The following is a 14,307-nucleotide window of genomic DNA, read 5'->3' as shown; positions in this document are numbered from 1 at the left end:
CTTGCCATCGCCTCAAGTCTTTTGGTTCAGCTACTCCATGGTTTGCCTTGGAGAGGAGATAATTTAGAGACCCTATCTTAACAAAGCAGCCTACCAGAATATATTTCTGATATTTATACTAAGAAATACAGCATCAAGAAGACTTTTCACAGTACTTCAAAAGCATTATAAACCAATTTCCGGGGAACACAAAAAACATTGAAGTGCTTTCACACATTTTCAGTTTACTCTTAAAAAAAAAAAATTAAAAGAAATAATGTAATTACCTGTCTCAGCAGTAATACACAGATGCAGAGACAACAGGACACTTACCATTAAGAAAATAGGTAGAGAGAACATGCTTTATCATAAGTAAAGCTGTTTCAAGCAAAGGAAAGCAGATCAATAAAAAACTAATCCCTGTCACTTCCAATCAAAGCTAAAAATCGATGAAACTTGAGAACAGAAAAGGCAGTTAACTAAAAAATCTTAGTACAGAAGAGCTGATTTTAGTAAAGAATTCTTCAATACTTCAAATGTTTCAAGACTTCCTGGCATTTTCCCCTTTTTTCTTCTTTCCCCTGAGTGCTCATGCTGAAGGTTAATAGACTTTTTATATTTTCTTCTACAATAGGCAGATTGTTTTGAGAGCCATGAAGAAAAGCTGTTTATTCACAGAACCATCAGAGCACAGGTAGCTGCAGCAGGAGCATCCCCAAATGTTCTGTAATGGATCTCACCAGCGTGTAAAAGGGATACAAAGGAAAACTGTCCACACTGCATTGGGCCTCAGCTGAATGGAAAAAATGGTTCATCCCTACTTAAGGAACATTCAGATCACAGATTTGCTACAAAAATCTTGGAAAAAAAAAAAGCACATGTGAGTGTGAGGCTTTTTGAGAAGGTGGACACACTGATGACCATTTTTGAAGAAAACAGCAGACTCACCAAACTGTAAGGAACATCATTCATGACCCATTTCCAGCAAGAAAGTCTAGAGAATATTAACATATTCCCCCAAACAGTATCTTTATACAAATTCCTTCGTTTACCTGCTAGAGGTATTGTGTATTATTTGGCAGTCTTTGGAGATTGAAACCTGCCATTTGATCTTGATGAAACTGACTTCACAGAACATCAGGTGAATGAATACAAATGCAATTTTGCTAAAGTTGCCCTTTTATGCATAGACCCTAAATTAAATTTCCAGCAAATCCTTTTAGAGTGGGGCAGCATTCATGTTCTGTAAAACGTGTCTCTCAGAATTCAATAGAAAAGCTTCCCTTTATAAATCCTATTTATGACTTCCTTCCCTTTTTTTTTCTTTTCTTTTTTTCCCCCTTAATTACAGCAGAGGGGGATTAGTCAGTTTAAGTCTCCAGGGAGCTATATACAAAGCCATCTCTGAAATTAAACTAAAAGGAAAATGGCAGAAGGCACTGAAGGCATTGAGCTCTGCTAACAGACAAGACTGGCTAATCTGGAAAAGCCAGGCAAATTTTCTGGACCACTGTGACTGAATAAGAAAGGCAAAACTCCAGGAACCTTAATTCTACACCTTTATCTTCTTTAGCCATTCCCTTCTAAAAGACAAACATCTCATTTCCATTTAATTACTTACGTTAAGATCTAACAATGTCATCATTTGATGAAGAATGCAAATTTAAGTCAGAGGTTCTCTTACAGAGATTGACATAAGCAAGAGCCATTTTTCTTCAATTCCATTAATTTATTTAATATGATTTTGCACATGTATGCATAGCATCCTTGAAGTATTGTATTTTTTCAGTGGCACAGAAAATTTTCAGGCTAGCTACTATTTCCCTTTCTTTGCCTTTAGAATTAAATACATCTTGGATGAGTTTGAGAATCTGGAGGAAAAACAGGGGTGCTTTGTTTAGACATGACTTTTCCTGAAGCTGTGCATTCCCTAAAGGAATTTAAAGAAATAATTTACTTAAGGAAATGGTTTTGGTAGGCTATGGCTAAATTATACAAATGCTTAGTGTAATTTCACAGACTTTGTATTTTGAGCTACTAAAGGATGGAGCTTTTCCAATGCAATGGCATGCATCTCAAAAACAAATGGATTTGATATGAGAGAAGCCTTTATAAAAAAAAAAATATATATCACAATAAGTGGCATTTTGTTTCAGAAAGTATCTGGAAAGATGCTTTTTTCATGTGCTTTAAAAATGCCTTGTTTCAGAAATTAGTACTTTGAATTTGAAAAGAATAAGTGGGATTTAAACACAGGATATTAACAAAATCCAATAATTTGATCCATCTGAGCATTTTTTTATGATCTTGCTGATGTTCCAGCTTGGAACACATTCCACATTAGGAATTTTCCCATGGCAGGGGGGTGGGGGGAGGTGGGGGGGTGGGGGGAGGTGGGGGGGCGGGAAACAAGCCACTTTATTTTCTGGGTAAATTCAAAATCTTGATAAAACTGACTCTTACTTAACACTGGGCAGATCCAGAACAGTGGCTCTCAGGGCTCTGTGGGCACCAGTCCCCATCACAAGCCTACCTGGGCTCCCCAGCCCTGCAACCACCCAGGCCCCTGAGACAGCCTGAGGGACTGAAATGAGATTATCACAGATGACAAACAGCCAAAAAGTTGGCTTACAGCTTCAGGATTGTATTATAATATTAGAAGATTCTACTTACAGAGTCCTGATCTTTGGCATGTGATTGAAGCTGGTAACAGGAATGCGAGTGATGTTGTTGTTGTTGAGGGTACTGTTAGGAGACAAAAAAGAAAAAAAAAATAGATTGATCAATTATTTCCATTTCTTCACCAACACACCATTCACAGAAACAACCAGTTAAAATTCTTGGCAATGAGCAAGACACATTCCCTGATAGCTGTGACAACTTGTGACATACCATGAAAGATGCTGCTCAGGGAAAGCAACCACCAGCAGTCTCAGGACAGCTGGAGGTCACTGTTTGCCACGTCTGGGTAATGAGGGTACAGAAGATGAGTTTTTATCAACTACTGGAACAGATGCAGACCTGTCTGTTCAGCAGCCACTTTGAAAACCTGGTGCAGCCTGAGTGGGGGACAATCAGACTTGGGCACAGCATTTAAAGGCAATTGGAAGGATTTTGAAGTAGTGTGACCAAAAGAGAGCTGTTGGCTCTCACAGGCTTGTTAGCACAGCCCAGTGGCACAGACAGAGAGCTCCCACTGCTCCTCAGAAACACACGGATGGATGGGCTCCCTCTCCTCCCTTTCCTCAGGAAAAGACATATGGGGAGTGGAGTAGCCTGTAATAAAGCATGTCCTGACCCAGGCACAGAAGGATTGCTGCTGCTCTGTCAAAGCAGAGCCTAAAGTGACAATCTCAACTGCTGGAGGGACCCCTTTAGAGCTTCTCAGGAAGAATGAACTGAGATTACCATCAGCTCAGTGTGCTGCTCCCATTTGTGTAGCTCCTAATTATATCAATGACTCTCCAGCAAATTAGAAACTGTAAAGTTTATCAAGATAGCACAGGAAATGGAAAGCACTTCAACAGAGCATAATTGCCATGCTGCAAGTGCACCAAATCTGCAAACACAGTAGCCCAGTTTGTCATGAGAAAGGACAGGGCTGGCGACCACTCAGTGTCCCAGCATGGCCAGTGCTGCCACTGCCTGTTTGAAACATGTGGCGTCCACAGCACCAGGGCAGGGAGCAACCTCTACTTTCCACAAGGGGCACAGAATTACACAGGGTCACTCTGGCAGAAGACAGTGCTTTTGTGTGCTTATGCATGTGCTAAAGAATACATAAATACATACCTGCTGAAGTAACCCAACAGCACGTCATCCTTCCCTGAACTACTCAGCTATTCCAATGTCATGTATTTATATAGGACATTTAACCAAAAGCTCTAGAAAAGTCTTCCAGGAGTTTACTCTCTTTCTTGGTCATCTGCCAATTCAAAAACCATTTTTACAATTCTGCCTAGAAATCCCTTGGCAGAGCCATCATCTAAAACGTCAGCAGATTACAGCTAATTAGATTTTTCCCTATTAAGACTGGGTTTTGGGTACACAGGAAGACACACACATACACACACACACACACACATTGGCAAAGCCAGGAGGTTGCAGGTAGCCTGGCTCTGCACAGGCACACTCAGGAGCAGGGTGGGAGCAGCTCTGACACTGGCAGCCTGTTTTGCTGCTGCTGCTGTGCTGCACCCTGGCAGGACAGCACCCAAGCACTCTTCCAGCAGGATCAGAGCTGGTATTCCAGAACAGTGCTGCACCAGATGGATGAACTGGCAATCTGGAGCCAGCTTGGGGGATGACATACCCATGACAGCAAACTGCACCAACAGAGCAAAATTACCCTTCCTTTCCAAATTTCTGAGCAGAGAGAGTTATGCCAGTAAAAGCAGAGCTTTGAAAATCTGGACTCTGCATGTGAGATTCGCTGTCAGAGATCTGCATCAGTCAAGTCACACACATTCACACACCAGGCTGATAAGAGCTGTCAGTCTTAGCACACGATAACATATAGTGTTACATGTAGTATTTATTCCAGATCCTCTGAAAACTTAAAGACATTAAAAATTGGACAAGAAACACACAGCCAAGTATTGGGACCAATGGGTGTACAAACCACTGGGTTTGTGGATTCAGGTTCTCAATACGCAAGGACTCCAAGACAGACTACTATAAATTTAAAGGGCAAGATGAGTGGAAAGACTGTCAACTTCAGCAGGAGAGCTGGAAGTCAGCTCTCGGAGCTGCCAGCCCCTCTGGCAGCTGTGCCTGCCAGCCTGAAGTGCTCTGCTGTGCTGTGCTGCGCCTGCAGGGCTCTGCTATGCTGTGCTGTGCCTGCAGGGCTCTGCTGTGCTGTGCCTGCAGTGCTGTGCTGTGCTGTGGCTGCAGGGCTCTGCTCTGCTGTGCTGTGGTTGCAGGGCTGGCTCTGCTGTGCTGTGCCTGCAGTGCTCTGCTCTGCTCTGCTGTGCCTGCAGGGCTCTGCTCTGCTGTGCTATGCCTGCAGTGCTGTGCTGTGCTGTGTCTGCAGGGCTCTGCCGTGCTGTGCTGTGCCTGCAGGGCTCTGCCGTGCTGTGCTGTGCCTGCAGGGCTGGCTCTGCTGTGCTGTGCCTGCAGTGCTGTGCTGTGCTGTGGTTGCAGGGCTGGCTCTGCTGTGCTGTGCTGTGCCTGCAGTGCTGTGCTGTGCTGTGCCTGCAGTGCTGTGCTGTGCTGTGCCTGCAGGGCTGGCTCTGCTGTGCTGTGCTGTGCCTGCAGTGCTGTGCTGTGCTGTGCCTGCAGGGCTGGCTCTGCTGTGCTCTGCTGTGCTGTGGTTGCAGGGCTCTGCTGTGCTGTGCTGTGCCTGCAGGGCTGGCTCTGCTGTGCTGTGCCTGCAGTGCTGTGCTGTGCTGTGCCTGCAGTGCTGTGCTGTGCTGTGCCTGCAGGGCTGGCTCTGCTGTGCTGTGGTTGCAGGGCTGGCTCTGCTGTGCTGTGCTGTGCCTGCAGGGCTGGCTCTGCTGTGCTGTGGTTGCAGGGCTGGCTCTGCTGTGCTGTGCCTGCAGGGCTGGCAGCGAGCACCCTGAGCACCAGTGTCCATCTGCAGGGCTGGAAGCTCTGCCTCTCAATCCCTGCTAAGGTCACAGTGACAACTCACGTCCCACTGGGGCAGATTTCAGGGTGCAAAATGAACCTCTCTGTCATACAATTGCTTGTGCTCCATTCCCTTATTTATCCAGTGATGTAACCGAAGTCTTTTGTGGTCAGTGAGCTAAAAACAAGCCTGAACAACAATTTCAGAAAGTGAACAAACCCACTAAGAGTGCATGAATATAAACATCAACACACACACACACACACCCCCTTCAGTATCTGTATGTGTTTGCTCTTTACATGTTGGGAAGTTCTAACAGGGCTCAGAAACAGAATTTATAATCGCACCACCATTTTTTTTCCTGTAAACATAAAAATATAATTCTGAGGCAACCCCTCTGCCTTAGTTGCCTGTTACTTTAAAATGAGTTATGCACTCAGACGGAAGATTTTAGGTATGCAGTGATAAATAAAAGCCACATGAGAAGTCAGCTCGCAAACATTAAATCACAGACATAGCTGATGCCTGAATCAGTCACATATGGCACTACAGGAGTCAGTGGGGTCCATAGGAATTCAAGAGAGATTTTTCTATTGATTTCTAAAGGATGTGGATTGGATTCAGGCAGAACAGGCTGTGACAGTGAGCTTCCTTCTGCACTGAAGGCAGAGAGCACATCCCTGTCTCCCAGAGCAATTCATCTGCATGCAGAAAGGTCACCTGTCAGTGTCTGACTTGATGACTCAAATATATTTTAAAAGTTCTTAAAATGTTTCTATTTAACAGATTAAGCATTATTCCAATCACACAGCATTTCTGCTCACAAGATATCAAATGCGAGTGGCTCAGGTTTTGCAAAGGTTTCAAATACTTGCTTATTTTCAAATAAGCAAAGGTTTCCCATAGTTCACTGACAAATATATAACCCTCTTTCTAAGAATCCTAAATCAGTGCTGAATTAATTCTCTCCTTAAACACAAATTTCAGGGATAACTCTAGCAGACAGCTACTGCACAGATGACTTAGTAGAATACTATTTCATTGATATTTAAATGTTAACTATAATGAAGGCAATAAAACATCTATGATAACAGCAATTATTTCAGAACAGAGGAGGCCAAACACTGCAAAAGGCACTAATTGGCAGTGAACTGTCTGCACTACAGCCCAGCTGGAGCTGCAGGAATTTAACCCTGCTGCTCTGGCTGCACATCACTCAGTTCCCAGGCAGTGGAAACTCTGGAATGGGAACATGTTCAGGTGAAGATGTGCTCTAGAGACACCCTGCAAAGCTTTCCATCATGCACATGATTCCTTCCCAGCAGTGACTTTTCAGAGATGTGTCCTGACAGGGGTGAACACACAATACAGCAGCATTTTTAGTATGTGAAGGGAATAAATGACACCCCTGTAGTCTGCTGGCTGCTCCAAATGATTCACCCAGAATTCAAATCTATAGAAAGAGATTCATAAATACCAGGAACCTGTGAAAAATAGGAATTCCAGAATCTTCTGACTCCTCCAACATCGTATGGGGACACATATTCTGCTGAGTGGCCCTCAGCCCTAAACATCCCACCTCTTCCAGAATCAAACACATCCCTTGAAAAAGCACTGTCCTCTCATTTAGAAGTCCTCTCCCTGTAAACTATTCACACCCAAAATGCTGACTCAGGAGGCTGGGGTTATAGACAATATTATTTATGCCAGCCAACTTCCCACCTTGGGCCGTGATCCTTGTCAGATCTTGCAGGGTAAGCAGAAGCAGAGTGCAGCAGCCCTAAGGATCCTCCAAGGACTACTTGGAAGATGCATAACGTGAGATCAGCAGTCTTGGAGGTGGCACATCCTCCAGCACTGTGAACTGTCAGAGTCCCACTGACTCCAATTTACTGCCCCAGAGGAGCTGCTCTCCTAACTCACTGCTCTGCCTGTCACCCAAACTGGATACAGGCACACGTGGAGCCGCTTTCCTCCTTCTGAAAAATAAAGCTGATTTACAGCCCCTACTAATCAAAATTTTCCTAAAGGAAAGAGTGCTCAGTCTGCAATCCTGTCACGATTTGAAAACAATTACTAATGTCCTTCCTCAAACTTTAGTGTAAATTTAATTTCATGCAGTTGCATTTTTGTTCTCTTCTGACTTGCTCCACATTCATGAACACCACTGCAGTTCCCTGACACAGAGCTAGTAATTCCAGACTCAGTGTGGACTGATACATTAAATATCACTAAGCTGCAGGAACAAATGGTATGTCTGTGGTTTTTTTCTGTAATATTTATGCATTCTTCTTTATTCTTCTTGCACAGGACTGATAAGAGCCAGAAAAAAAAAATAAATACTTCTAATGCTAGAGGAAATCACACAAGTTTTATGACAGAGGCCTTGAGAAAAAAAGGAAACTACTCAAATTTTGAACCCTACTAATAGTAGAAGTATTTTATTTTAAAAACTCTGAAACTCTAAGCACCCTTTCAGGTCCCTTGGACTAATTCAGAGAGCAGAAATCCAAGGTTGTCAGGTCAATATTCAAACTCAGTTCTGCAAATCACAGACTACACAGAGATTCTGCATCCCTTACTTAGAATTCAATTAATATAATTGAGAGCATATAATAAACATCAGCATGCCTGTCAACTTTTTAATCTGAAATCATACTTTCATGGCAACATATCCACGTGCTCTAATCTGGTTTAGTACCAAAAGGATGTCCTCTGACAGAAAATGTTAAACAACACAACAACAATATCTGAAACATTAACTATTTAGTAAAAAGTGACCATCCTAATGTTTTCCAGTCATACTTCAAGTGAGAAAATACATAGGAGGGTTGATTTTTTTGTTTTACACACAACACTGATAACAATACCCCCTGCTACATCCCACTTTTAAAAAAGTCTGGTGTCCTAGCTGATTATTGACAAAAGGAAAAAAAACCTATGCAAATGTCAATTTTTCTAGGTACAAGGCATTTTCATAATGTGCAGCATTACAGTCCAATAGCCACAGTGATGCTTCTTGTCTCAACTGGAACAGATTCAAGTGAAAGGGGCAGGGGGGAACCTGTTGGGTGCTGAAGATGCTCTTTGCTCTTTACTTGTCAGTAACTGGGACTGGGTTCCTTCCTATGCTACATCTGCAGCTAATTAGCAAAACAGCTCATCAAACCGAGACATTTTAATTCAAACTTAATTCAAACTGGGAAAACACTTTCCCCCAGGCCTTAGTAAGCATCTCCCATAGTTACTAGAGGTCTGCTGTGCTGACCATTCAGGTATTTGATCCACAACAGGCTGCTTTTGTATTACATTTGGCTGACCACGGGACACCACAGAATCGGCAAAATTCTCACTTAGAAAGAAAACTTCAGACCCATTTGCTGATTGGTAAATGGAGAAAGAGATCTGCAAAGGCAGCAGCTCACGTACTAGAGCACTGCTGGGTTTGAATGCATTCTATGTTTGGGCAGCGTAGTTATTCACAGGTTCCTAACACACAGGATTTGGTATCAGGAATCCTAACGCACAGGATTTGGTATCAGGAATCCTAACGCACAGGATTTGGTATCAGGAATCCTACGAACTCCAGCCTTTCTTTGGCAGCACAGGCTTCCATGTGTCTGTGGGCTTCACTCTTAAGTTAAACAACCACGTTCAGCTCCTTTTCCCACTCAAAACTCTCTCAACACATTGTGAAAAGGTGGTGCTGGGTTAACTCCCTGTGTGATAAATCTGGGTTTTGAGACACTGAAATGGAGCAGCAAAGCAAAGGGGACTGGGCTGGTGGGGCTGAGCTGCGCCAGGCCCTGCAGCACTGGTAGCACTAACAACTAACATTTCCTCCTGTCTCCTCCAATTACCCCACTGCTCTGTCAAGGGGTGCTCCTGGCTGGGTGTGTAATCCCTGTGTTGTGTGTCCATAACACCATGTAATTGGGCCTAATGCAAGATTATTATCCGTGTGCATGCAATGGATAGCTACAAATGGTGTGTCTGCAAGCTGGGAATGTTCCCAGGAGTGAATTACTGTCATACTCCCTGATTCTGCCTCTCCCACCACTGCCATGGCTCCCAGCTCCTGTCCCCAGTGTAACTATATATACTCACTAAATGAAACCAGGAAATTCATTCAGACTTAACCAAGGCATGTCCAAGCATAATTAAGCCTCTTGTGTTAACAGGTTTTTTGATAATGTTACTTCTACTCAGAAGTGGGTGAAGTGAGGCAAAAAAATGAAAAGCAAAAAAATGCTGAGCAGCTCTGCCTAAGTTGCCAGTGGAGCTCAGAAGACAGCACTACTCTGTCCCTGGCAGTGCCAGAAACATGACTTATCCAAGACCTCAAAGCTTTGGGGCATACCTGTGTGTGTAGTGCTGGTAAAGAAAAGTGAAGGAATCTTGTCTCAGTGTGCATGTGGATTGAAACTGTTGAGCCTATGCAAGATTAGACATCACCATCAGGATTTATGCATATAAAAGGAGGATTTCAGGGTCTGTCTGAAATACAGAGATGAAATATGAATTTGGGAGCTGCACCAACAGCATAATTTAGTACTGACAGTGCCATTACCTCAGACCTCTGTGTTAGCATGTTCACATCACTTATAAACCTCCACTGAACTACATGAAATGCCACTGCAAAGGAAAAAGATATCCTCTGTCTCTTGTATTCACCCAGGGGTTAAGCAAAGCACTAACGGGTTTTAATTTCAAGAAGAGGGATTTTCATTAGATATTGGGAGAATTTTTCTTACAGTGAGAACAGGAAAAATAGAGCAAAGAGCTGTTACAGAGTGTGCAGCAATAGGAAGGGAAGCCTGTAATAAAATTCCCTGTCAGGAATGGCATTGGATTCAATGGGCTTGCCCCAGAGAGGGACAGTGGATGAAAACTTCTGACCCCCTCCAGCCCTCATATAGCACCCAATAAAAATAACAGTCACAATTCAAAAAAATTAATCTAAGTCTATATTTAGTAATAAACCCAAGACTTGAGTTTCATACACTGCCATAATTAATGTTTGTAATTAACTTTCAGATTGTAGGGCAAAAGGAGCTGTATTTCCAATAGCTGTGAAGAGCTATTTTTCACACAGAGCAGGAGGAATTTGCATCGAATTAAATATTTACTGTTTCTTATGGCCTCTGATGAAAAAGCAAGGTGGCCTTGGCACTCCATCCCTCAGCACGGAGTGCAGTCACCCTCGACTTTCAAGGCATCCAAGGTTTGCTTGTTAGGCAGCGCACAAAACTCAACTGCATCTCCTCTGAGTTGTGGTGAGCCCCGAGTGCCTCTTGTTCTCAATTCCTTGATCTCACCACAGACTGTTTAAGTTAAAGCCCACAACGACCATGTGGGCAGATAATGAAAGCAACTGATGCTGCACTGATTAATCCGTTACTCGGCACTGTTAGAAAACATAATGATCTCACAAGGGGCCTTATTCACTGACATGGAGCAGCAGAGCTCTGAGCTGACACCTCAAATTAGCAGCACAAGCAATAACAGCTTGGGGGTTGTCTCAATATTTGTACCCAACTCTAAAATGAGTTGGCACCAGACAAGTGCTATTTTTAAACACATTAGCCCAGGCAAATAATAGTCTAAATAGTCTCCAGGTGACACAGAGAAGCCACTGAAATAAAAATAACTGGTTGCCAGTTTGTGGTTTTTGTCCTAGTATTAAGTCCTTTGACAATGTGTTCACAAGTGTTTTCATCACAGCAACGTGAGAGGCTCCAGCATGGTTAACTTGGGAAGCTGACATCAGAAGTATGAACATCTCAAGGATACAGAGGAAAGAAAATCTTTGTTTTAGAAATGTATGGAAAAAATAAAGTAAATAAGCTTAGCACAGAAGTATGCACGAAACTGCCAGAATGTTTACTGCTACAGTTGTCTGGTTCTTCCCATTCTGTGGCTAATTTTAATTTGCATATAACTGTCAGATTTTAACTATTCAAGCTTACTATAAAGGCCAGATGCTTAAGGCAGATTTTTTTCCCCTTGAAGGGAGGAGATTCCTTTCAAAAACATCAGGTTTTAGGAAAACTAAATTATTACAATAATAGATTATTTGTTTAAAATGCCTGTTTTGTCACCTGGCAAAAACCAGGATGCTCACATTTGCCCCCAGCGATAACTTTAGGTCATATTAACTTAAACACTGTAATTACTGCATTAACTGCTCCCGGAGTCTGGCTGTGCCTTGGCTAGAGTCTCTGAGATGGGCAAGCTCAGGAGCTGAGGTTAAGAGCAGGGGAGAGGGAAAAAGAGGACTTGCAGCAAGAAAATGTTGGGTAAACTCTCCAGCTAAAGAGATTGGGACTAGTGGACAGTGGAAATGGGCAAGAGACCATAAAAAAATCACACATGAGCAAAATTAAGGATTTTGGTGATGTATGGCCAAACCTTTCTGGTGTTACCTTTAGCCGTAATTTTATGTTAGATATGCACATACATATCATTATGTCTTAATTTACTTGCTTACACCAACACTCAAATACATAAAATATTCCAGAACGAGACAAAGCAGAGGACAGGATAAGGCAAAAATACAACATAATAAAGTTTATAGAGAGAAAGCAGGTACAAAATCAGATTGAATACTCTGTTAGATATTTAATCAAGAATGTCATTCATGTGGACGTATATGAAATGTCTTATTGCTTCACCTAGAGGAAGCTTCTCTTTCTCTGCACAGAAAGACATTGCTATTCTCCCACACAATCAAATCACCTCTATCAGCTGTACAAAATACATGTACCAGTTGCATCTTCCAATTCTTTCAAACATCTACGCCTAGTGAGAGCTGAAAAAGCTTTTTAGAGAAGTTTCAATCAGCTTTTCAATATTTTACATGGCACTTTAATTCTAGGCAGAAAATACAAATTCCATTCAGCCTGAATTAAGATAGAAAAGCATTGGTGCAAGGACAAGAGAATACAGCCTGCAATTATTCTGCCACTGCTTTATTTTTGAATGAAGAATTCTCCAATGTGTTTTTCTTCTAAACTCAAACACTGCAAATGAAACACTGGCTTTCCATTCTTTTTTTTTTTTTCTTTTTTTTTTTCCCCAAGAAATTTTTTCAGGTCTTTGCCCAAAGGCCACAAAATTTTCAGTACAGTGTATTGGGAATGCCTGCTGTGGCTCTAAGTCCCAATTACATCCAGAATTTTGACTTGGACTGGAAGAAATAAAAGTATTTATCTGAACATTGAGTAAATCTTTCGCATCATTAGGGTGGTTTTGATGTTTCTCTGTGGTACCAAATTTCAGGGCTGATGCTATTGCGTAGAACCACTGGGAACAAGTCCAACTGTCACAATACCCAGACCAATGTCTGCTGAAGTCAGAGCAAATCCCATTGCTGATTTCAGCAGGGAGTGAATCCAGTCCCTGCAATCCATTTATTTAAGCAGAGATTTTCACAGGAACCACAGAAGTAAAAAATATAATTGCATTTCATTTAAACTCCCCTGAATTTTGTTTTGTAGATTAATTTGAAAACCTCATGTTCAATGAATTAATACAATAAACTTACAAAGAAATTATTTCACTTTAATATAAATTCATTGTTAAGTAGAGATGGTTTGGAGGGGTTGTTTTAGGTTGTACAGAGACCTCTCATACCAAATATGTGGTATATGTTGGTATCACCCAACTGCATGCATGTCAGCAACTGTGGTTTATGGATTCTGTGCTGCTCCCGACAAAATCAATGGAAACAGGACTGGGTTCTCAATGCATACAGAGGTCTGAAAGCCTACCTGAGTGAATTTATGGCAAAGATGAAAAAGAATCAACAACACGAAGTCAGATTATACAATCTTATATTTGCTGCATCAGCTCCTCAGCAAAATGAAACAGTTTCCCAGGTCCCCATCTAAAGAGTTGTTTCAGGTTAGTCCTTTCTAAACTGTTTATAAACACAATTCACTTCAAGCTAGCACAATTCAACTCCAAAACCTGAAAGGAGCAAGCAATTTTGATCATTTGTTCAGGCTGATGGCTTTTAACGATGGAGATATCCAAGGTAAAATGTTTCAGCATTCAGTCAGCTGAGTGCTACTAGTTCCTTACAGGACTTCACCAAAAGACACTCTAAAGAAATTGATTAAGGTTGGATCAGAAAGGAACGGTATCATTCTTCAAAGCCATGTTTTAATTTGTCCTGTCCTGAGCGCACTGCAGCCTCAACACTACAGCTTCATGGTAAAAGCCTCTGTTCGCACAGCCTTCCCCCCACCACGAACACAGCCTCCCATTACTCCGAGGAACACACCACCACAGAAAAGCCATTCCGAGTAGCAGACAGAAATTAGTTGCCTTTTCTGAGGTAGGGAAAGTGCCAAAAATGGACTTCTGCATCCATTGTCAGTGCTCTGTGGCAATACTCAGTCTCCTTGGGATGGTCACTGTGCCAGCCCGTGGCCACCCCAGTGCCGCAATGCGGCAGCGCCTGCGGGACTGCGGGAGCCTACGGGGCCCTACAGTGCTTCCTGCTGGGAACAAAGAGGGACGAGCCACCAGCCCCAGAGCGACATGGCACTGCTGGCAGTTTAGCCAAGTGTCGGTGTAAAAGGTTCTACCAACGCCTTGAAAGAGGCAGCGATGGGAATCCACAGAGAGGGGGCTGCCAGAATCCCTGGGTCAAATTTTCTCCCAATAGCAGAACCAGTAGGTCCTGCAGGCAAAAGAACACCCCTTATTGCTCTGGCCAAAGCAGCCATTCTGATTTCAGTGTCTCAGCTGCC

The 14,307-nt window shown here is 42.7% G+C and overlaps 1 protein-coding gene across 1 annotated transcript in view; it reads right to left on the bottom strand.

Annotated features, from left to right (window-relative positions):
• The window catches only part of SLIT3 (slit guidance ligand 3), a 468,658-nt gene that overhangs the window by 180,268 nt on the left and 274,083 nt on the right, over positions 1-14,307 (bottom strand). Inside the window, exon 7 of the mRNA XM_062502022.1 lies at positions 2,653-2,724. Within this exon, the coding sequence (XP_062358006.1) occupies positions 2,653-2,724 (72 nt within the window). The remainder of the gene's footprint in view (positions 1-2,652; positions 2,725-14,307) is intronic.

Source organism: Cinclus cinclus, chromosome 14, assembly GCF_963662255.1.
Source record: "Cinclus cinclus chromosome 14, bCinCin1.1, whole genome shotgun sequence".
Lineage (NCBI taxonomy): Eukaryota > Metazoa > Chordata > Aves > Passeriformes > Cinclidae > Cinclus > Cinclus cinclus.
Note: the sequence above shows the minus strand (reverse complement) of the source record. Positions and strands in the feature narration are given on the sequence as shown.